This window comes from Nyctibius grandis, chromosome 10, assembly GCF_013368605.1.
Source record: "Nyctibius grandis isolate bNycGra1 chromosome 10, bNycGra1.pri, whole genome shotgun sequence".
Classification (NCBI taxonomy): domain Eukaryota; kingdom Metazoa; phylum Chordata; class Aves; order Nyctibiiformes; family Nyctibiidae; genus Nyctibius; species Nyctibius grandis.
In genome coordinates, this window is record NC_090667.1 from 2,079,820 (window position 1) to 2,102,074 (window position 22,255).

Here is a 22,255-nt window from a genome sequence, read left to right on the forward strand (position 1 = left end):
TTTCTGCTACCTAACCTCTGTCTTATATTTTTCATTCTTACTTTTTTGTTAGTGATAGTTCTTTTATAGCTAACGCTTTCGAAGACTTTGCCATGTGAGTAACAGTTCTGGAGCTCAGACTGAAGGTGACCAGCAGGTACCTGGTGTAAAATACTCGAGGTTGTTCTGTAGCTCTGTGCTGAGGTGTCTTTGCCAGAGCTCACCCAAACCATCTGCCAAAGATGAACTGACCAGTGCTGTGTGAATTTTATCCCTTACCTTGCAGAGACCTGGTTCGGTCTTTTCATGTGACTGTGCTTGGATGTTGGAAGAGACCTTTAGAGTCGATGTACTGGTTGTCTCCCAGTGATTGCGGACACGTCCTGGCACGCCTCCAGTTTACTACTAATAAATTCCTGGCTGGGTCATTGTGTACCTTATGCAGATTGCCTTTCTGTACTCATATGACAACAATTATTATTTACAGTTACAAGAGCGTACAGCGCTGTAATATAATTATGAATACTTTATAAACAGTCTTGTGAAGGCAACAGGTACAGTTTTGTTTTTGTTCTGTAGGACTGAAAAATCAAATGCAGAAAAATCAGTTGTTTTCTTAGCAAAAATGTTCAGTAACTGCAGCTTTAAGAGAGATTTGAGAGTGCATGGGCTGTAGTCCTGTGCCTCATTGACACCATATTCTATCAGCATCTTAAGACTAGAAAAGACCTAGAATGGTGTTTTAAATATTAGTCTCTTTAAAATTAGTCTATTTAAAATATTTAAATATTTTAGGTGTTTTAAGTATTAGTCTCTTTAAATAAAATGTGTTGTAAAGCTTTTTTCTTTGTATAGCTGTCTAGTAAAATTAAAGTTCAGAACAGTCGTACCTGAGGAGTGGCACGGCGGATGCCATACTGGTGGCTGACAGCTCGTAAGATTGAGTCACAAGCAGAATATAGTTTCTTTGTTAATGAAGCAGGTCCCAAAATTCTTTATTACTTTTAATGAAACAGTAATAAACCTTCTCTCTTCGTCCTGCGCGTCCCTGCCACATAGCTTTCAGTTGAAGGTAAAACAAAAACACATTTTTTTTCCAAGCTGCTCATTAAATGAATGTGTTTAAGCTCATGATAAATACAGCGTTGACGATCCTGGAGCTTTGGGAGAGCTGCGTCTCTTCAGCTGCCAGCTTGATGAGTTAGGACGTTTTTAGGGCTTACATTTTCCTCTGTGTTGACTTGTAAGAGTGCTTTGGGTGGGTAGTTGTCTCTTATTCTATTTCTTAATACGGTGTAGTATTGTGAGCCTTCATCTCAATTAGACCCGTGGTCATACAAAGAGCCAAGCATGCAAGCTCTTGTACTACCTCAGTGAAATGCTTCTTGATAATTAATTTTCATAAACTTTGTATTTGCACCATGATTTTTGTTATGATCAAGAATGATGTTCTTAGATAGACGTGTCTCAATCTCTTACTAAAAAGAAACCTGTGCAGGTAAAACGTGATGTCCCCCTCCCTGAGACTGGGCAGGGTCAGACCTCTCTTCTGGATAATTAAAATTAACATCGTTTGGCATTATTAATCTGTAGCTGATTGTAGGACTGACGTTGAGTTCACCACGTCTTACTTGAAATCAGGGGAATTTGGCTATTTTACTACACTTGTTCTCATTGTGACGTACAGTTGATTTGCCTGTTTCTTGGCCAGAAGTACTCAACAACCTGGCGTATGTTTCAGTACCCAAATAATTCAGATTATCGCTACTTGGAACCTTAAGTACAACACACTTTCTGAAGCTGAAATCAGTCCTAAATTAGTTGCACTTAAAAAATAAAATCCATCTGTTGTTTCGAATGAACCGAAGTACAATATTGGAGCACTTACCAGGTTTTAACCGAATGGTAATATATGTAAATATTCCGTTCTAATAGCTTCAGTGTCTCTTTTAGGAGGGTTTTTTGTTTGTTTTTGAGCTTGTTTTTGTTGTGCTTTCAGCAGCAAGACTGAATGTGTTGCTCATGTTAGTCTTTTGGTTATTTAGGTCTCAGAGACACAAATAATGTTATGTTGAGCCTTGGACAAGGTACCGCGTTCACAGAGGAGGGCTTCTGGTTTGGCTGTTCTGCAGCTGTTGTCTGTCTGGGATACCTGCAAGGAAACTTTTTCAGTGGTTCTCAGAAATAAATATTTTTTTCCAGCTTTCTTAACAGTTAAGGCCTGTTGACTTCAGTCAAATATAGATTCATGGTTCCAACCAAATAAATCAGGTTTCAGGGCACCAGTTTAGGTCTGAGTACATATACTGGCTTTACTGAAGTGTCATTGACAGAGAGATTTTTCTTAAATTTAGAATCTGTCTAACAAAGTTTCTGTGTTCAAAAAATTTAATATTAAACAAGTAGAGAAAATAACATGAATGTTGCTGGACTGGTGAGTTTTTTTCGGTTTTAGAGTCAGTGTCCATATTAACCCATCTTGTGGGTAAGAATGTCAAAGGCTGTCTGGAAAGGAAAATTTGGGCAGGAGTGAAAGAAATGAAGAAAACTCAGATGGAAACAGGGAACCATTTGTGACTCTTGAGGTGCCCTGAAGTAGGTGTCTGAATTCTCCTGATTAATTATTTTTGCAAGAGCATTATGAACCAAAGCTGGGGGAAAAAAAAAAAAAAATCAAAACCAAACCCACAAAAAAACTTCCCAAAACCATTTTGTTTTTCACCTTTCAGGTTGGGTGAAATGCCAAAGAAAGTAAACTTGTAATACAAACTCAGGAAGGTAAATTAGACTGAACATTGGTCGTTCATCAGCTCAGGTAGTGCTAATAACTTCTCCATCTAATGGCTGTGACTTTATAGTTTCTGATCTCCCTGGCAGCTGAGGTCTAATCAAGGCTTTTTCATTAGTTAAATAGATACCTGGTGCTTACGTCATTACAATGTAATCAGCGTTACTCCTGGAAGTGGCCCAGGGACTGGCTTGGTGCAACGTGTTGAAGCTGATGACGCTCACGCCGGTTTCTAAAGCATCTCCTTTATAAATGGGTCTGTGCGGGGTCGCTGGGACTGCGATGCTGCCGCTTTCCCCGGCGTGGGCACAGCCTGGGGTTATTGTTTGCAGTGGCCACTTGGACCTGCTTCTCTGAACTAAACATCTTGGTCCCTGCTGGTATGAACCTCGGCAGACTTTAGCCTCTCCCTGTGCTGACACTGCGCCGTGGAGCGTCTGACCTCGTTAGCCGTGTGAGAGCAGAAGTGTACAGATGTTGCTTCTGTGACAAGTGATGCCGTTTGGTGTTGTGTACAGAGCTGGAAGGGTTATTGTCCGTTAGCTGCCCTCACCCTTCCCTCCTACCTGCTTTGCTCTGCTCAGTAGCCAGCCAGAACCAACTGAGTTTTGATGCTTCGATTTAGATTCCCAACTGCTGCTCTTGGGTCATGACTAATGCAAATTCCTTCATGTAGTGTAAAGTCTGCTATACAGAACGTGGATATATTAAAGAGGAGTTCAAATTACAGTGCTCTGCTAACTCTGTGGACAACGGCTCGTGTGTACTGGCATTGTTTGCAGAAAGTTCAGGGCTTACGCTTAGTGAGTCACTAAGTTACACATGACAAAGTGAAAAGCTGTTCCACCTTGTTTGTCTGCTGGATGGAATTTCCAATTCTGATTCATTAAAATGAAGCGGTGAGTGGGAGTGTGGTTCTGTTACGGGATACTAGTGAATGGGTATCTTCAAGCATTGTCTTGGCCTTTTGAAGCGTGTAGTGCTCCGGTCTCAAGGTGCCAGTCCAGCTTACCCGAAGAAAAGAGTGTGGTTAGGTCTAGCTGAGACGGAGCTACAAGCCTGAACCTCGTCGAGCTTGAGGAATGATATTGATGAAAGTGATGAGCGCAGTTGTGTGCTGCCTGGTCTTCTGGCTTTGAGCATGTCGTCTGTCTAAAACTTGGTGGAATTGTTGAATCTGAATATCCTAATCAAGTGCAATGAACACACGGTGTGTCTTTTGTGTGGAGTTACACAAAAGAGTTGGAGGCTATTGCATAGTCTTACTTGCTCCTGCTTGTTGGGATTCATTTGAAGGAAGTAGGACCACAACAAAAGCGGTAACGAAACATTTTGGCTTTGTAATTTGTGTGTCAGTGTCGCTTACTTTCTATGGCTGTTCTGTGTCTGCCTGTGCTATGCATGGGTGTAAACTGCACACCTTATGTGTGTGATTTCTAGGTATCTTTCCTGGAAGATACAAAATAAGGATTTTGAAGGAAATTATATTCTAAGACACTCTTGTATGTGTGAATCTTGTATGGGAGGAAAAAAAGATGAATGTGGTCTTCCTGTGTTGCTAGTTCTGCTGCAGAGCTCACTAGATTAGTGGGTGTTCGCAGGACCTCTGCTCCCAGGCCTGGGGAGGAACCTCCCCTGGTTAGTAACGGCAGGCAGCGATGGCTTTGCTTGCCCTGCTTCTAGAAGAGCTGTCCTCGGCCTAACAGAAATGCTCTGGAGTATTTTGTGTGTCCAGAGTATGTGTAGGAACAGCTTTGTCTGAAACCCCAGTTACCATGTGTGGTTTGATCTCTTTTTGTTGTTGTTTTAAGCTTCTCATTCTGTTACATACCCAATACAGAGAGATACTCTAGCTCTGATTTCATTACCATTGTAAGAGAGACTTGCTCCCTTGGGCTGCTCTTTTTGGTGGCCTCTGCTTTGACTTGGCTTGTGGCAATGCTGTCATCTACCTTCGGATGCCTTGGTGTGCAGCCCCTTGCTCTGTAGCAGCAAACCTTCAGGGGGCTCTCAGGATGTCCTGAAGGGGATGCACATCCTTCCTGTTCTTTTTATTTATTTTTTATTCCAAGAAGCTGGCTTTGGAAGATGCACTCAGTGGTTCTAGGGTTTTCTGGCCTGGCGATATAGCTGTCAACAAGGCTTTTGTATCTGGGAGGTTATTGTGAAACAGAAACGCTCTGTTTTCACTGTGTGGTTGTCAGTGCATGCTAGAAGCTTCCACAGAGAGTATTTACATATCTTTTTCAAGCTGTTGGCCAAAGTAACTGTAACTAAAGAACAGAGATCACAGCAGCTTGCTTCGTGGTAATCTTCACAGTAAATGTGGCTCAACAGATGTGATTTGCGGACTAAGTCATGTTATTATTGATCAAATATTTTGAGGCCTAGTTCTGTAAGCAGTGATGATAGGGTGGCGGTAAATTTAGCTTATAGGAGGCTGAAAAATGAATCCCATTTTCTGAACGTTGCTGTCACGGAAGGTTCTTAACGCTCCGGGACAGCTGTGGGGATCCTGCATGCCGGCGAGTGGCTGCAGCATCTCCTTGGTTGTGCTCCAGCCTTCGAAGGTCCAGCTGGTGACCAGGCAGTGCAGTACCTGTCACTTCCCAGTATCGAGTTCTGGTTGGCTCTTTTCAGAAGGAAATAAGACTTCAGCTTCACATGAGCCTTGTTAAAGGAGCGAATGAAGTTAGGGTGAATCAGGGTGGCTGTTTCCTGGTGATCTTCCAGGCAGCGTGTGAAGTGTTGTTGCTCTAAGATTGCTTTTCCTTGCTTCCAATTACTGTTCCTGAAAAACTGGTTTTTCATTTTAATGGCAGCTGTGACAGCTCTGAGAGTGAAACCAGGAATTATGATGGAGTCCTGGAATTCTTTATTGGAATTTATTTCCTTTAGTATTTACCTTTCCCTGTGTGGTGGGGTCATGCGCGTTGTTTCATCCGTGGAGTAATAATTAAACTAAAAGTTTTCACCAATGAATTAAAATTTAAATACATAGTGTAACATTTTCCTAAAAAACTATTTTCTATTTTACTATCTGAATTTAAATAATGAATTTCAGGGACTTCTTACATAGTAAGGGTGTGTTTTACACAACTGTTAACCTGAGTTAAAAGGCAAGCCCAGTGCCTTGTTACTGACCTTGCAATAGGAACTCCTTGGAGATACTAGAATAGTGAAGAAGGGCGAGAAAAGGGTGTGGAAGGAGGTGGGAGAGAACTGCAAGTACACTTGGCATTCAGAAATGTTGCCAAATGGAAGAAAAAATACATTTCTCTTCTGCTTTTGTTCTCCAAAACTGCAAAGGGTGGAGGGCAAGCAGTCAAGACGTGTAGGTGTTAAATTCCTTACAGTACCACTGTTAAAGCCCTAAAATACTGCACTGAATAGAAGTAATCATAAAAAATTTATTTTTTAAAAGAAAATATGTTCAAGTAGCATACCAAAACTTACTTGGTGTAAGCTTTACAGAGGAGTTTTCCTGTAATGTTTATTTTGACAAAACTAATTCTTTCATCACTTCGTGTAAGGAGAACTGGGTATCAGTTTATAGTGCAAATAAGAATAAGAAAATAATACTCAGTCTTAACAAACTTGCATGTGTGCTGTTGGAGGAGAAATTGAGTTGAAAGTGCCCAGATATTGCTCAGCTGTGCCCAGGCACTGCTTCTGAGGAGGGGAAGGAAGGAAGCCAAGCATCTTTAAGCAGTTGTCTAAGCATCCCTGAGGTACTGCTGTTTGAAGCATCAGTGACGTGATGTTTGCCACGTCACTGTGCTTATACTCACATCACAGGAGTGTAAAGGGCTGGCAGTCAGGTGGAGATGAGTCTCTTGGCATTAAAAGGTGCCTTGTAGTGGTCTTGTCAATGGCAAAGAAGCTGCACCCTTCCGAGGACCATGCTTTCTAGATGAACATCTAGTTTGTGGGGTTTCACACGCAAAAATGAGTTTGCATTGTGGAGTGTATTGGAGAACAGATCTATAAAGGGTGTCTGGAGCTCTGATGTCCTTTCTTGTGAGAGGCCTGCCATTGCCATCAAATAGCTTTACTCGTGCTAGTATTGTCTGACAAGTTATTTCTAAAACTAGGAGGTCTTCTTGTTCCAATGACCTCAGGCTTAAAATGTAGAGGGTTTTCCTTTGTTTGATGAAACTGTAATACACCCTTCTTCCTCTTTTGATGATTTCAATACAGTATTTTGGAAATACCCTTAGTTCAGGGAAGCACGCACAAATTAGTTAGCATTCTGCATCTGGTTTCTCTGGGTTCCTTAGCTCTGCTAATTATTGGTTATCTTTTAGCATGTTGAGAGTCTAGCAGATTCTTGCCTGAATAGAACAAAAATAACTGCCTTAAGGGATTCTCTCTTTGTAATCTTTTTGTGCCCGATTAAAGCACTGACATTTAAGCAGTCTGTCCTCCAAAGACTGATTAGTAATGAGCCTCAAATGTTGGTCCTTCTGGTCTGGAGGGAAAGAATTCTTGTGGTGTGGTGTTGTGTTGCAGGCACATGCTCTTCGGCCTTTTGGCCAAATACGAATTCCTACAAAGAGATCATTCCAGAGCTGTTGTAATGTTTTTCACCTTGACAATTTGCATTTGAAAGAGCCTGGAGAGTGAGGTCTGCCTTTGTAAACTGTATTGTGTATTTAGCCTTATGCGGTGATGGGATCACTTCTGCTCTTGAGTGTTATTTCTGGGAGATTTTTTTTATGCTCTTGGCACAAAGGATTGTGCTTGTCGGTGGCCACTAGATATTGTGGGTTGTCTAGGGAGGATATTCTACTGAAATCTGATTTACTTTACCCTACGTTCTCAGGGTTCTGTGTTACACTGTCCAGCCTGCAGAAGGCTGTGTTGGTTTGGCTAAGTAGAAGTGGTCTTTCCAACTGTTGCAGAAGGAGTTTCTGTTCCTGTTTCCCATTTGAAGTAGGAAGGAGACTGACAGTCCTATGTTAGACTGCTGACATCCTGCAAATACATTTGTTGCTTCCATTTGTGTGGGATGGCAAGGCTTCCTTCAGCAAACTCTTCCATAGATGCCATTATATGTGACTTACAAGATGCTTGGTGGGGTCTTCAAAATGTTCTGCTTCTTCCTACCTGATGGGCAGTCTTAGTACAGAAATTAAGGGGCGTAATCCAGCTGGTGTGATCATTAGGGAAGATCTCTTAGCCTGCGTGTCTGTGCTAGCCTATCGTGTCAGCCTGACTCCTGCGCCATTGGGTTGCGCTTTTGGGTGGAGTTCACGGCTCAAGAGAGGAACTTTGTGTTGTTTTGTTTTCCCTCCTGTACACTTTAGCTAAGAGAAGGGGATTATGGAGTATAGCAGACCTATAGCTGGCAGATGCTGCATAACCAGTCGGAGTTGATCACAACCGTGTTTTTAAGAAAAGCTGAGAATTTCCCTTGCACTTCGTTTAGGGGGTCTCAAATCCACCAAATCTGGCTATGTAGAATTCGGAGGTCATGGAGTTCGGTGTTTAGTATTGTGAACAGTAATGTTGCTTTGATTTTTTTCCCAAGCTCTAGTCAAACTTTTTTTTTTCCAATGTATTTTTATCTGAAAGAATTCTATAGCTCTTGCAGTTGTGAATGCGTGTGTAATAAAGTGAGAAGCTTCAGATAGCAGGTCTTCCACTGCTTCTGACGCTTGTACAGAGTGCGCCTGGTCTGTACTGCAGTGGACTAGCTGCTTGAATGTGAGACTAATACACTCTAAATGCACTGCTTTGCAAGAAAACACACACAATAACACAGAAAATTGAGACATCTCTTCTGTAAAATGTCTGCGCCGCAATACCGGATCCTTCTGTTTCTTCTGAGGGGGTGGGCTGGGATCTAGACTGTATGTTCTGTCTCTGGTCACAAGCATGACCGCCCAGAGATCGTGGTGGTGTCATCTTCGATTGCAGCATTCTGCTGCTGGGTCCAGACTTTGCCTTTCGTCACCCTGTACAAACGCTCTCCTTTCATGTGAGCTGATGAGTCAAAAGTCTGAGTCTTAAATTAATGCATTTTATTGCTGCTTGTAGACCTAACTTTGATACTCTGATTAAGTTTAGTATTAGTTTGTTTTTTTTTTTTTCATCCTCGGTGAATAATGGTAGTCTAGCTCTCTGAAAGCAGAAGTCTTCCTTTTAGATGAATCATTTATTTGTTTAAAAGCGAGTTTATTGTACCTCCATAGAGGCTGTGGTTGAATAACACTGGAAGAGTGAGGTGTTGGAGGCATCTCTGGTGTGTTGCATTACAAATTAGTGTTGATCATGGTTTCATAGGAATGAGAAAGTTGAGATTGGCTTGTTTTGGGTTTGTATTCAAAGGTAATTACAGCCTCTAAAATTTTTGGTCTCTCTAAGGATGGAATGGCTGGTTGGAGTAGAAGAGGTTTCCATATCATGTCATATACTGCAACCCAACGGAAGCAGCCCATGTCTCACGTGTAATCGATTAGTACCTGTTTGATTTAATCCAGAGGTGAAGGCAGTTGCTCTGTATCTTGTCTGTAATTCTGTGGATGTTGCACTTTGGGAAGCTGGGTGCCTGGTGGGAAGGCTGCAGGATCTGGAGCTAGAAATTCCTGACTGACAATATTATCTCCCGGTTGATTCAGTCCCTGACAGTACACTTCTTTGTTGTTTCTCCTAATGTTGAAGCTGTTAGTGTTCTTAATTAGAATTATTGCCTTTGTAACATTATGCACCAACGATCAATTGTAATTACTAGGGAAGTGCACAGGTATGTGTACCTCTGATATTTATGTTGATTTGATTTCAAACTTGGAACCTGTTAACTTAGGTATATGAATATGTATACAGAGAATATAACTCCTCAGTTTGGATCCATAAGCTGCTTTGTGGTTTATGGCACAGGTGTTATTGAGAAATACAAAAGGAGATCTTAAAGCAGTGGCAGAGTGTCAGTTTTTAGTGTTTTCCTTGGTGGTTTGCACTCAAATGTAGCAGTAGGGTAAGACTGATGACACGTTTCTGTTTGGTGAGGGGCATACGTATGTGTGCCAATATATGGATACACACGTACACAAACGGGTTAGCATTTCCTTGCATGTGAGAGGATGTTGTAGTAGTTGTGGCAGTAGTAGAATTTAATTGTGGGAATCTGCATTGAGATAACTTACAACTTCTCTAAGGGTTGTAGTTTACTGTAAATTACAGTAACTCTCCTGGATTGCTCTGTTTGGTGGTGCGTGGGTACCCTAATACCAGAATGCAGGAGGAAATACCGGTAAACATGTTACAGCTGTCCTCTGCAGGAATTCCTTCATAGGTCATAATGACATTATTATGGGAATAAAATAGCTGGAGCTTGATTTTTCTTTTTTCCTCCAGTGGTTTTATTGAATAAGGTTGTAGGAGAGCTTTACTTTTGTGTGATATTTTATTATCCAATAATAATCTTCTCATTCTAATGTTCTTTTCTAATGTGCTGGTGCGTTGTCATCAATGTTAAATGAAAACATTGAATGTTTTAGTCGGAAGCAGAGTGGTGACTGTAATATCTTACTGATGGACCAAAACGTTTTGAGGTAGTCTGTAGAGCTGTTTTCCTCTCCATTACCTAGATACTGAGTGGGTGACTTAAGTTACAATATTGATAAGAGATCTCATTTTGTCTTCACTATTATTTATTAAACAGAACTTAATTTCCTGACAGACATGATCTTTGCTGCTTGAATTCACAAGAAATATGAAATGATATACTGCAAAATCATAAATGTGCCGTTATAAAAATAACAATATTCGTATCCAATTATATAAAAATCTGATGATTAATACAGTAGAAAGAAACTGCAGTAAAGTGTTACTTTCCTGTCTGTTAGTCTTTCTCTGCTTGAGGTGCCTGTTGAACAGGAGCTGTAGTTATGGGACCTCAGTACTAATGTTTGCTGGCTGTAAAGGTACGTTGGGCAAACCTGGTGAAAATGAGTGAGGAAAATCCTTACGACAGAGCGTGTTTGTATGTTAAGCGTTGTGTAGTGCTTCGTATGGGGAGGGGAAGCAGGCAGTGATGATTTCAGATTAGCACATCTTCCTGCCTTTGTATGTGTTGTTATTATTAGCTCTCTGTCTGCCTGTTTATCTGTCTACCTATCTTGTTGTCCTCTGTAGCTCCTTCTTCCTTGCCATGTCCGAGGGACCAGGTTGTGTTTGGGTGGGCAGCATGACCTCTGCCCGTGGGCCTTCCCGCAGCATGATCCTGGGGCTGATCGTTTAGAGTAGGAGCTCGTTTAGAGCTAACAGGATTACATTTCAGTGAAAAAAGTATGTTGAATCTCCGTAGCCTGTGGAGCTCTGGTCCAAGAGGGAAGAAAGAGAACAAAAACTAGCGCATTCCCTGTCATAAGAGGAAAGTCATGTACCTGTAACGAACTCAGACGTTCAACATGACTAAGTTCAAGCTTCGCCAGGGGAGGTTCAGGTTGGACATTAGGAAGAATTTCTTTTCAGCAAGGGTTATTAGCCATTGGAAGGGGCTGCCCAGGGAGGTGGTGGAGTCACCATCTCTGGAGGGGTTTAAGAAAAGCCTGGACATGGCACTTAGTGCCCTGGTCTAGTTGCCATGGTGGTGTCAGGGCAATGGTTGGACTCGATGATCCCAGAGGGCTCTTCCAACCTGATTGATTCTGGGATTCTGTAAGTTGCGTACGGTCGTACTCCCAAGTTGTCGTTACTGATAAGCATAAAATTGACCTTTGGATTTCATCCTCCACCTCCTCTCTCCTCATCCCCAGGTTTCTGTACCAAATTTCTTATTTAATAAGGATCTACCTTTTTCCTTAGCATTTCAGTGTTCTGACCTTTCCTACCACGATTCCTTTTTTTTCATAAAAGGAAATTTCAGATGTTGGTGCTTTCTTGCCTTCTCCTCTTAAAAGAACAGGGAGTTTCATTGTGAATCAGGCAAGCTGATATTTATGGAGTTATGACAAAAAAGGTTTAACAAATATTGCTATTTGATGGATGCTTATCTTCTGGAGGGGAGATTGTTAATGTTGACAAGTAGTCAGCTGCTCGACTAGCAAAGCATTGATTGAGCTGGAAGCCTGAAATTGCCCATTTTGCTTGTTGATTTTGGGTGGCTTTTCAAGAGCCCGGGTAAGGAGACTGCGTTTATGGTCTTTGATCTCTTACTGAAAAACGTTTGGTATGAAATCCTGCTCGTTGATAGATGTAAGCATTGAGATTAATTTTGGGTATTCTGAGCTTCCCATCTGATTGAACTCCAGGAGCTCAGTGTTTTCAGGGCAGCTTGCTTTTGCTTTTCTATTATAAGCATGTAAGTCTGAAAGATATTTTAAAAAAGTAATGAGTGTCTGGGAACTTTATGGTAATGTTTCACTTGAAGATACTTTTTCGTAGCTGTGCTTCTGTTCTGAACTGTGATAAGGGCTGAACTGTGCTTCAGATGTTCCAAACTCCATAAGCTGCTCGCTTTGAAGCGATGACATTTGATGTTCCCGTCTCTCTGGTTCAGGGCCCTTGGTATTTCACTCTGCAAAATCAGCTTTTCCAAAGGAAGTTTTCTCTCTGGCGAAGTCAGGGTTCCAGAAATGCTGACTTGGTGTGATGAAACAGCAGTAAAAATAATATAAAATTTCCCCTCCCTCATTCCTTTAAATGTTTTTCTTTCTACCAGAGTCTTATATCAACATAGTCCAGGGTTCTTAGGTGGAAGGTGTTTATCTGTATTGGGTGTGGGGGGCTGCTCGTGAGTAAAGAAACTTCTTGTTTTATTTTCATTTAGAAATACTTTGCTTTTTTTAATTTTCAGAAGTATTCCGCTGAGTGGAGATACTTTCAGTCTATAAAAAAACCTGTAATAGTGGTTCTAGGGCCTCTTTTCTTAAACAAGATGTGGCTTTTTCAAATTTTATTGGGGATACTTCTGTTCCTAGAATGTAATTCTTAAGTCTGTGCCTATAGCCCTGCGTGCGTGTTATAAGGAAATAATATATAAGGAAACTGTATTAGTTTTATTGAGAGACTTGCTGCTTTTGCTGGGGGGGGGAGGGTGGAAAGATAAAAATCCAAGCGTGCAAATGTTATTTCTGACAGTCTGCAAAAACAAAAGCCAGATGTTAGTTTCCTATTTGTGGCTATACTGTTATTAACTGATGCTGTCAATTGTAATTGCTTCCTGGATTTACAAAAGAGTGAAGTGAAGTCCCTTTTAATCTCTTTTTCTCCTGTGTAAAGATAATATAATAACTAGACATTTCCTCATTTGGAAAAAACAGTGTGTCATCTCTATGGGTAAATGTAAAGTTTAGAGTTTAGGCAGGAGTCCCGTGTCATGGCCATGATGTGCTCCATAGCTGTTGGATGGACATATGCACCAGGAGGTTGTGGACATATGAAGGACTATAAATCTAAGAAATCAGGTTCTTGGTCGTTTGAAGCTGTTGAATGGATCAGGTGTAGTGATCCTCTGTTACAAAATTATAATAAAGGAATTATGATTTTTAGCAAGGTCCTAGAAAAACTCAGTGTTGCTCAAAACACCCAAAGTGAGTAGACTGGCAGTTGAGGCCCGAAAACCATCACCTGTTACCAGAGACGGGAAACTTCTTTATGGAATATATGCTGTTTTTTTCTGAATAATAGAATATGGCTCTGAAGTAGCTGAACCAGTTTATTTTATACAAATGTTATTGGGTGCAATCCCAGGCAGGGATTTAAGATCATGCAGGAGTTTGCTAGTGTGTTTTATGAGAAGTACTTCATAACTGGGCTTTTTGCATTGGTGCTGTTTCTTACGTGGCACGATGACATGTCAGTCCTTAGGAGTGCTACTTAAGCTGTGTCGTTCTCTGCAAGGTGCTTTGTTGAAGTCTTTTGAGAACATTTTCATTCACCTGACTGACTAATCCATCCATTCTCCTCCCTAATAGTGCCTCAATGCTTGTATTTAAATCTTGTTTTTTTATAAAAGGCCTCCAGCTAAATAGGAGGCTACTTTAAAGGGAGTTGTTACTCTAGGTATGCTGTCCAGCTCTAAGTGAGGAGTCATGTGCTGATGTTTTTACATCACTTTTACTCCAAGTTTATGCCACTGAATAGGGAGAGTAAATAATTAGGATGGAGGAGTTGCTTCCTAGTTCATCTCATCATCTTCCTTTTAGTCAAGGGACCCTCTGCTACACACCTTTAAATGTGGTTGGCTGCTCCTCCCGCGAAGTTCAGGGGCAGCTGACGTTGTGTGTCCTCTGGTTTTGGGTGTGTAGGTCGGGCCTCTCGAACCAGTGTCACTAAGGTTGGTGAATTTGCTATAGAGATATATGACTACGTAAAACGTGGATCAGAGAACTTCAGCCTGTTTCTGTATTTTTGTTTCTTGTGTTACATTATCAGGAAAGAATTTGGGAGTACTATTTTTACCATTGGCCTTAAACAGAGAATAAAGGAAACAGCGCGAGCTCCAGCCTTCGATGAAGTAACAGGAAGGGAAGCAATGAAAGCCATAAACTGTACTGAGTAACATTTCCTCTCTTCTGCTACACCTCCCTAAGGGTGACAAAGTCTTTATTGAGCCTGACAGGATTCCTAATAAAAGCTGCATTCAGTCTGTATAAGGAGACTGCTGAATCACTGTGAAGCAAGTTATGGCAGCAGGCTGGAGGAAAGCCTCCTACTTACAGCTTACACAACCTGCTCTCCGTGCTCCAAGAATTACTTCTGTTTGCTTTACTGAATCTAGACACTTTAAATAACAAATTTAATACAGAGAAATTCAGCCACCGTCCAAGAGCGTGTTAAAATCCTTGTCCTGATACCAAGTGGGTGCTTGATTCTGCTGAAGTTTGCTTCCAACCTTGTTTATTGCTTGGTGCCTTCTGGTCAGAGCACTGAAGAGAAAGCAGCAGCTCTCTGTAGCAGACAAATAGGCAGGTTGTGGCAGCTTTCAGCTATGCAGCTTCCTTCCCTGAAAGATTTTGTATCTGATGGTCTTCTTGAATGTCAGTGGAATTTGGGAAGCTGTTCCCATATGGCTTAACTGTTGTTTCAAAGGCAGAAATGTGTGTCTGTCTGTTTTAAAGTATATTATCTGTAATACAGCTGAATCTGTAACAGATCTGTAGAAAATACTGACATTTTTCTTTGCTCTGAAGCATGTAAAATACACATCCTGGCAGCTGTCTTGTCTTACCTTGGAAAAAGCACAACTGCAACATCCCATCAGCCATCCTTTGGGCTTCCGTAAGCAGCAGGTTCTGGTGTGCGAAGCAGGGAAGCCGGGGTGGCTTGGCAGCCCGCGTGGGCTGGGCGTGGGGAGCCTCGAGCGAGCCAAGCATGTGTTCTTGCAATAGGAATTTAATGTTTGGGGTGGAATTGAGAGACAGGTTTTGCGTAGCTCTTCGGGACAGGTTTGCATGTGAGAGCAATCTGGCTGGAACTTGCTGACACAGCCGCTTCTTCCGTGCGGCTTTGAAGTGCTGGTTCTGCTGTGCAAGTTTCTGCTCTTTTCTCATTCCCGGTGCAAACCTCTGGACTGACTGAATAATACCTGCTAGTCTGCATTCTTTGAGACTCCTCAGTTAAGGTTTGGTGTGGATCTAGGGTATCTATGAAGTCCAAGCTCGTCAGGCTGCGGGAGCTGGAAGGAGGTGTTGGAGAGAGTCCAGAGGAGGGCAACCAAGCTGGTGAAGGGTCTGGAGGGTCTGACCTATGAGGAACGTCTGAGGGAGCTGGGGGTGTTTAGCCTGGAGAAGAGGAGGCTCAGAGGTGACCTTAGTGCAGTCTACAACTACCTGAAGGGAGGTTGTAGCGCAGTGGGAGTCGGCCTCTTCTCCCAGGCAACCAGCGCTAGGACAAGAGGACACAGCCTCAAGCTTGGCCAGGGGAGGTTCAGGCTGGACATCAGGAAGCATTTCTTCTCAGCAAGGGTCATTAGGCATTGGAAGGGGCTGCCCAGGGAGGTGGTGGAGTCCCCATCTCTGGAGGGGTTTAAGAAAAGCCTGGCCATGGCCCTTAGTGCCATGGTCTAGTTGCCATGGTGGTGTCAGGGCAATGGTTGGACTCGATGAGCCCAGAGGTCTCTTCCCACCTGATTGATTCTCTGAGTCTCCTGGATCATGGAGTCGTGGCCCCGTTGTAGCGAGCAGCTGTCCCATGGTCAGTGCAGTGCGGCCGTGGCTGGATGCGGGTGTTTGGGGACTGTGCTGCCTCTCCCCTTTCATAGGACACAAAACACATACGGGGCAGTGCTGAAGGGAGTCTGAGGGCATTTATGGTTTCCTCGGCTTCCCCAGTACCTCGGTGCAATCGCTGAGGATGGCTCTTTGTGAGATTTATCACAATTTGCAACAATGAGGTCATTTCAGAACAATTTACTCTGTTTTCCTTAGAAATAGAACAGATTTCCTGCTTAGTGTTTTAAAATAATCGTGTTACTGGAGCACCTGGCTGGGGTCACATAATGTAAAACATTAGGTTTTCATTTTATGTTTATCAAGAGCAAAGCTGCTATTGATGCAATCATGTCATCCTCATTCCAGAGCATCACTCTGCTTTTGCCCACGTTTAACACTGCAGGGGAATTTGTCTTGGGCCTTATTGCTGACTTGGAGCGTATGCCTGTGGTTCGTGGGAATTGCAGTTGTGCTGGCTGGATTTGGGGGTGGTGGTTGTTTGGAAAACTTTGTGCTCAGAACTCCATGCTCGAGACCGCCGTTGTTCCATTGGATCCTTAATTCCAAGCGTTGCAAAGTTGTTCCCTGAATTAAAGGCAAAAGATTGGGAGAGAAAAGAGTGAAGCAGAAGGAAACAATACAAACTCACCCACTTTGCTCATCAGCTCAGGTGACAGAGAGGCAGGGATGAACTCCTTATTGAGGGTGGACTTTAAATTGTTAAAAGTTAACTCAAATAAACTTAAAAGGCGGTTGTGTAAATCACTTTAGCCTTAGGACACTGGTAATCTATGCTTCAACGAGTTTCCTGGATTAATAAAAGTGTGCACAGGCCGTTGTATTGCTTGGCGTGCTGCTGCGGTAGAGGTTACTCCAGGGAAGCTTGGTGCTTCTGTGCTGTCGTGCTTGTTCGGAAGCATCCAGATCTTGGTTGTATTTTAAAAAAGATGCTGATAACAAAACTAAGGATGATCCCCACTTCCCCACCAGTTTTGAGGTTTGATTATATTCTCATGATTACTTTTTTGGCTGGCTTTTTATTTATTTCTTTTATTTTTAGAAGTTACATCATGTCAACTAACAAATTAATATTTTATTATCCTTGTGAAAATTGGAAGTAGCAAATTGCTTTCAAATGAAAGTGTTCTGGGGTAAATGGGTGATGGTGGTAGTGATCTGGTTTGCTTTCATGTCATGAGTTTTCACTTGGTGCTACTGGTGCTTCTTTTGTTTTCCCTTATTCTGCAGTTGTGGTGTCTTGTGGTAATTACACAGAATCACAGAATCAGTGAGGTTGGAAGAGCCCTCTGGGCTCGTCGAGTCCAACCATTGCCCTGACACCACCATGTCAACTAGACCAGGGCACTAAGTGCCATGTCCAGGCTTTTCTTAAACCCCTCCAGAGATGGTGACTCCACCACCTCCCTGGGCAGCCCCTTCCAATGGCTAATGACCCTTGCTGAGAAGAAATGCTTCCTAATGTCCAACCTGAACCTCCCCTGGTGAAGCTTGAGGCTGTGTCCTCTTGTCGTATCACTAGCTGCCTGGGAGAAACGTGAGTTAGCATCTGGCAGAGAAAATGAGAAGTGGTCTGGTTATTCAAGAGGCTCACTTTGTAGTAGATTGGGATGAAGATGTTACCATAAAAGAACGCTGATTCATTTAACGCTATATTGTTACTAAAATCTCTGTGTTTTTACACCGCCTTTGGTTTAGCAGCCGGGTAAGGTTTTTGTCGGCAGGATGTGTGTGGCGGGGATGATAAAAACCGCTGCTGAATGGAGCTGGGGGCTGCTGGCGTATCGGCGCTGGGCCACGCTTTCCCCTGGCCGGGTTTGGTGGTCCTGGTGCCATCCGCAGAGCGATCCTGATTCCTGCCCTTCTGCTTGAACACGCGCTGGTTTGTACAGTGTATTCTGTCATGAAGAAGCAGATGTCCTCTGCTTTTTAACCAGAGGTAGCTGACAACACCTCCACTCGTGACCTGGGTGCTGTGAGAACCGGAGGCAGAGAAAATCAGCCATCGCAGGGAGCTTTGTGCAGCATCGCTGTGGTCACTGTTCACGTTTTGTCTCTCTGTGGTCTAGAAAACCTCCTTCCTAGCAGGATGGACAACTCCTGCCTGCTTCCCTCCGCTCTTTGCCCAGTTCTCCTCCTTCCCTTGGCTCACCAGAGCTGCAGTTTTAGCTAGTTGGATAGAAAATGGGAGTTAACTTCTCCTTAAATAACCTAGGCAAGGTAGTTCTTTGTCAAAGATCGAAGAATACGTGTGGGCGTACCATTTAAAGATACTTGTTTTAGTTTCAGCTATTATTTCAGCGGATGAAAAGCTCTGAAAATAAAGATTACAAAATAATTTTGACCTTGGTCCCTAGTTTAGAGCTCATGGAGAAATTGTTTTTCATCAATAATTGTGTTTTGGCTGGGTTTTGGCAGAAAGAAGCACATAAAGAGATTACAGGGAAGGGTATGGAAAGGGTCTGTCACTTTTCAGCAGATACTTTGCGATCTGCTGCTGTAGGGCTGATTGTTGCCCTTTGGCATCGCCCTTTTATAGCCCTTTCTTTTCATAGTGGGCACCTGAAAATAATCTCTGCCCTTTGTACTGTGGTTACGTGTTCGTCTGCTGTTTATGACTGGTGTGGCAACGTAAATCTGTTTTTAAAAATAACAGCTTGAATCCTATTTTTGGTTTTATAAAGCTTGAATTAGAGATGAACGGTGTCATCTCTGATGGGGGATTTTTTGGGTGCGTGGTGCTGGCAGGGTCTGTCCGTGAGGTGGGCGCAGCACCTGCCCCGTTGTTGGCTGCCCGCTGCCTCTGACCTCGGCAGGATGAAAATAATGTTCCTTGCTTGCAAAAACGTAAAATGAGGCTCTAAATGAAAAATTTAGCTTTAATTGTAACACCAAATACTGACTCCCCCACAGGTGCCTGGTAGCCTGGCTTCAGCAGGAGCTGAGAGCATCCATCTGTCCTTTACCTGCCCCTCTGAGTGCTCGTGTGGGCTGGGAGAGGAGGGCCCTCGGGTGGAGGAGGAAGAACGTGGAGCACAGGGGTTTTATTGCAGTTGTTCCATAAATTCTTTAACTACCGACATACTATTAACTACCAAGACGCTGTATAGTGGGAGGATGTTGTTGCTGCATTCCTGTGCCTCATAGAATCATAGAATGGTTTGGGTTGGAAGGGACCTTAAAGCCCATCCAGTTCCAACCCCCTGCCACGGGCAGGGACACCTTCCACCAGACCAGGTTGCTCAAAGCCCCATCCAACCTGGCCTTGAACACTGCCAGGGAGGGGGCAGCCACAGCTTCTCTGGGCAACCTGGGCCAGGGTCTCACCACCCTCACAGCAAAGAATTTCTTCCTAATATCTCATCTCAATCTCCCCTCTTTCAGTTTAAAACCATTTAACCTCATGTCTTCTGGTGGAGAAGTCAAGGCAGTTCCCAGCTCAGAACGGGGAAGGCTCAGTAGCTGAGCGGGGCTGATGCCGCGGGCAGCCTGTGGGCTCCCGGGCAGCCTTCTCCAGGCTTCGGTGATCACCACGGGCATGGGGTGTGTTTGGAGCGTGGGTCACAGCTCCTGCTCTTGGGTGTTGCACTAAGAAAAGCAAGTTTGTGACAATTCACAGCGGGAGGATTAAAACGAGATTGGACTGTGTGAAATAGGTGCTTTATAAATACATGTGTTAAGCATTCAGGCCCTCTGTTTAATTTTCATGGGTTTTGGTAATGACATTTAAAAAAAAATGGGAGTTTTATTGGGTTTACATGGCCTGCGATTACGTATGACCTTTCCCTTGGTATAACAGTCTATATCCGTTAGATTTCTAAACATTGACTGTTCGGCCAGAGAACTTTTCTGAAGTAAATCCATTGTAAATCCTGAGGCGAGAATTCATACTGATTTATCTTTTGTAAGCACAGTATAAATGTAGCACTTGAAAATTCAGAACATATTTTCCAAGGCCAAGCTGGAGAGACTGCTGTGTGGTGTATAATGATTTTGTTGTGCGTGTATTTAATGCTAACAGCCCACCTGTTCAGGACAGTAAATTAAATGATGAATAGCCCCAGTGAGCTTTTCCCTAGCATGTGGTCTGCACCATCAGCACAGATATTTTTGTGACTGAGGAGGATCCTGTGTAGTGAGAAGTTTAAACAGCTGTACCTCCTAATTACAGCTTCTATGTAAAGTCCGATTTTTAAAGTGAAATAACCTGCATGTTTTAATATTGTTGCTTTAACAAAGTTGTTTGCTTCTGTGGTTGCTAACGGATGGTGCTGATGCGATGCTGAGTCTTAGTAGCAGGAGGTGGGAGACAAATCTAAAGCTTCATTGTCTTCATCTTTGCCAAAGAGTATTTTGGAGTAACTTCTGATGTTGCCCTCTGGTCAAGGACTGGTCTGAGTTAGGCAGTAGGATGGAGTAGAGTTTGTAGTTGGGCTGCCAGCTAGATCTGAGGTGGACATGAAGTAGCTTTTTCTCTCTAAACATAACACTTCTACTGTGACAAGGTGCTGTGGTTCTCTGCACCATGTGTAGTGGCTAGACTACGTGGCTTAGGTTTTTGCTAGGGTTCTTTGCTGTTGGTGAACTAATTTGCAAAATTCCCTCTTTAAAGAGGTGTTAGAAAGTTTCCACAATTTTTGACCTTGGATGAACAGGATTGTCCTATTTGGCTTACTCCACATGTTGCTTGCTGCTATATCCATTCATGTAAGTAATATTTTCAGAGATATTTTTAATAAATCTTTTTCAGTTCGGTGTTTATGTATAGGTTGGACTTCATTCTTTTAACTTCCACAGCTTAAGTGTGGACAGGATTCTTCAAGCCTGCGTGTGTCCTGTCCTATCTCATAATTTGGGCTTTGTCTCTAGAATTATGTCTTGTAAGTCTGTGTAACGTTGCAGGATCTGAGAAGGTAATGCTGAAGTGATTAGATGCTGTGAATAAAGTTGCTCATGTCTTTTTTCTTTTTTCTCCTTTTTAGGACTTAAATACTATCTATTCTTTCCTTCATGGACTGGACATACTCTCACATTTCAGGGAACATCAGCTAAGGTAAAGTACTGTGGAGCTGGTTAGTGTTGCATAGCACAACTGGTATCTATGACTATTTTTGTGGAGATGAGCAAAGCTTTTGTCTGCATTTCGAGGTGGCAGAGCGTTAGCTGAGTCCATTGCTGAGCTAAGTCATCGCAATAACGTGGCGTGGAATCTAAACTAATTAGCTTTGCTAAGAGCGAAGGCAGGGCTTACTGCCATTTGTGTACCAAGGACTGTGTAGACAGTGCCCTGTGTTAACTCCAGATTACAAAAGCTTTTTAATGCTTCAGACATTCAGATGATCTCAGAATACATCAAATGGAAGGGCAACAAAGCACAGAGTGCGTTGGAAGTATTTTAGTTCCTTCAGTTCTGTTGCTATGGGTAATTCCAGTGTGTGGGAGTGATTTTAAACACTTAGAACATGCTGTGTATTATCTATTTGGATAATGAAGAACACTGTAATAATTTGAATTTTATGGTTAAGCGCATCCTTTGTTTAGAACAAAAAAATAGTTGAATTTGAGGTCTTAGAGCCTTAAAGCGATTCTACTGAAATGTGGTGATTAATGGTTTATCATCTTTGGGGATGAAAACTAAAATTAAACTTCTCCTCCTTCCTCAGAATAATGTCATCAAGTGCCCGCTATGAGAGGTACAAGGGCAACCAAGTTCTCTTTTGGTAAGTACGTGTCGCTTGTTGGAGTTCTTCAGTAGAAATGTAAACAGAACCAGTGTTTTGCACGCTGTAACACATCACTTGCTTTTTCAGTAATCGTAAATAAAGACTTTGCAACGTTTAAGCTTGCCAGACTGGTTAAAAGCTTCAGCAGGAGGCGGCTGTAACAGCACTATGGTGTTGACATTTGAGAGGTGCCCGTGGATTATCAGCAGGGCTCGCACGGACAGCAGAGGGGTGTCTGTGCACTCGCAGGATGAGTTAAAGAGCGTGTGGTGTCACCTCTTTGGTTCGTGGGAGCCGTGGTGACGCCTCAGTAGGTGGCACTCTTCCCCTGGAGCTGGCACTGCCTGGGCTGTCAGGAGCTCCTGTATAGGAGCAGTGATGGAGCTCAAACACTATCTCTTCTTTTAAATTGCTAGAACTAGTTTTTTAGCTTAGAGTTCTTTTCAGGTTCCTGCTGGGAGGGAAATATATATATATTTTTTTCCATATTCTAGCAGTGCTTGCGGTGTATTTATCCTCTCACAGCTAATCCTAGCTTTCTATGTAAGGCACAGCTTCCAGTACACCTGAGTCTAAACGAGATGCCA

The 22,255-nt window shown here is 42.8% G+C and overlaps 1 protein-coding gene across 8 annotated transcripts in view; it reads left to right on the forward strand.

Annotated features, from left to right (window-relative positions):
* The window catches only part of RAPGEF6 (Rap guanine nucleotide exchange factor 6), a 156,615-nt gene that overhangs the window by 5,401 nt on the left and 128,959 nt on the right, over positions 1-22,255 (forward strand). For all 8 annotated transcript variants that reach the window (XM_068408499.1, XM_068408500.1, XM_068408506.1 and 5 more), the window contains exons 3-4: positions 20,928-20,998; positions 21,609-21,665. In XM_068408499.1, the coding sequence (XP_068264600.1) occupies positions 20,928-20,998; positions 21,609-21,665 (128 nt within the window). The remainder of the gene's footprint in view (positions 1-20,927; positions 20,999-21,608; positions 21,666-22,255) is intronic.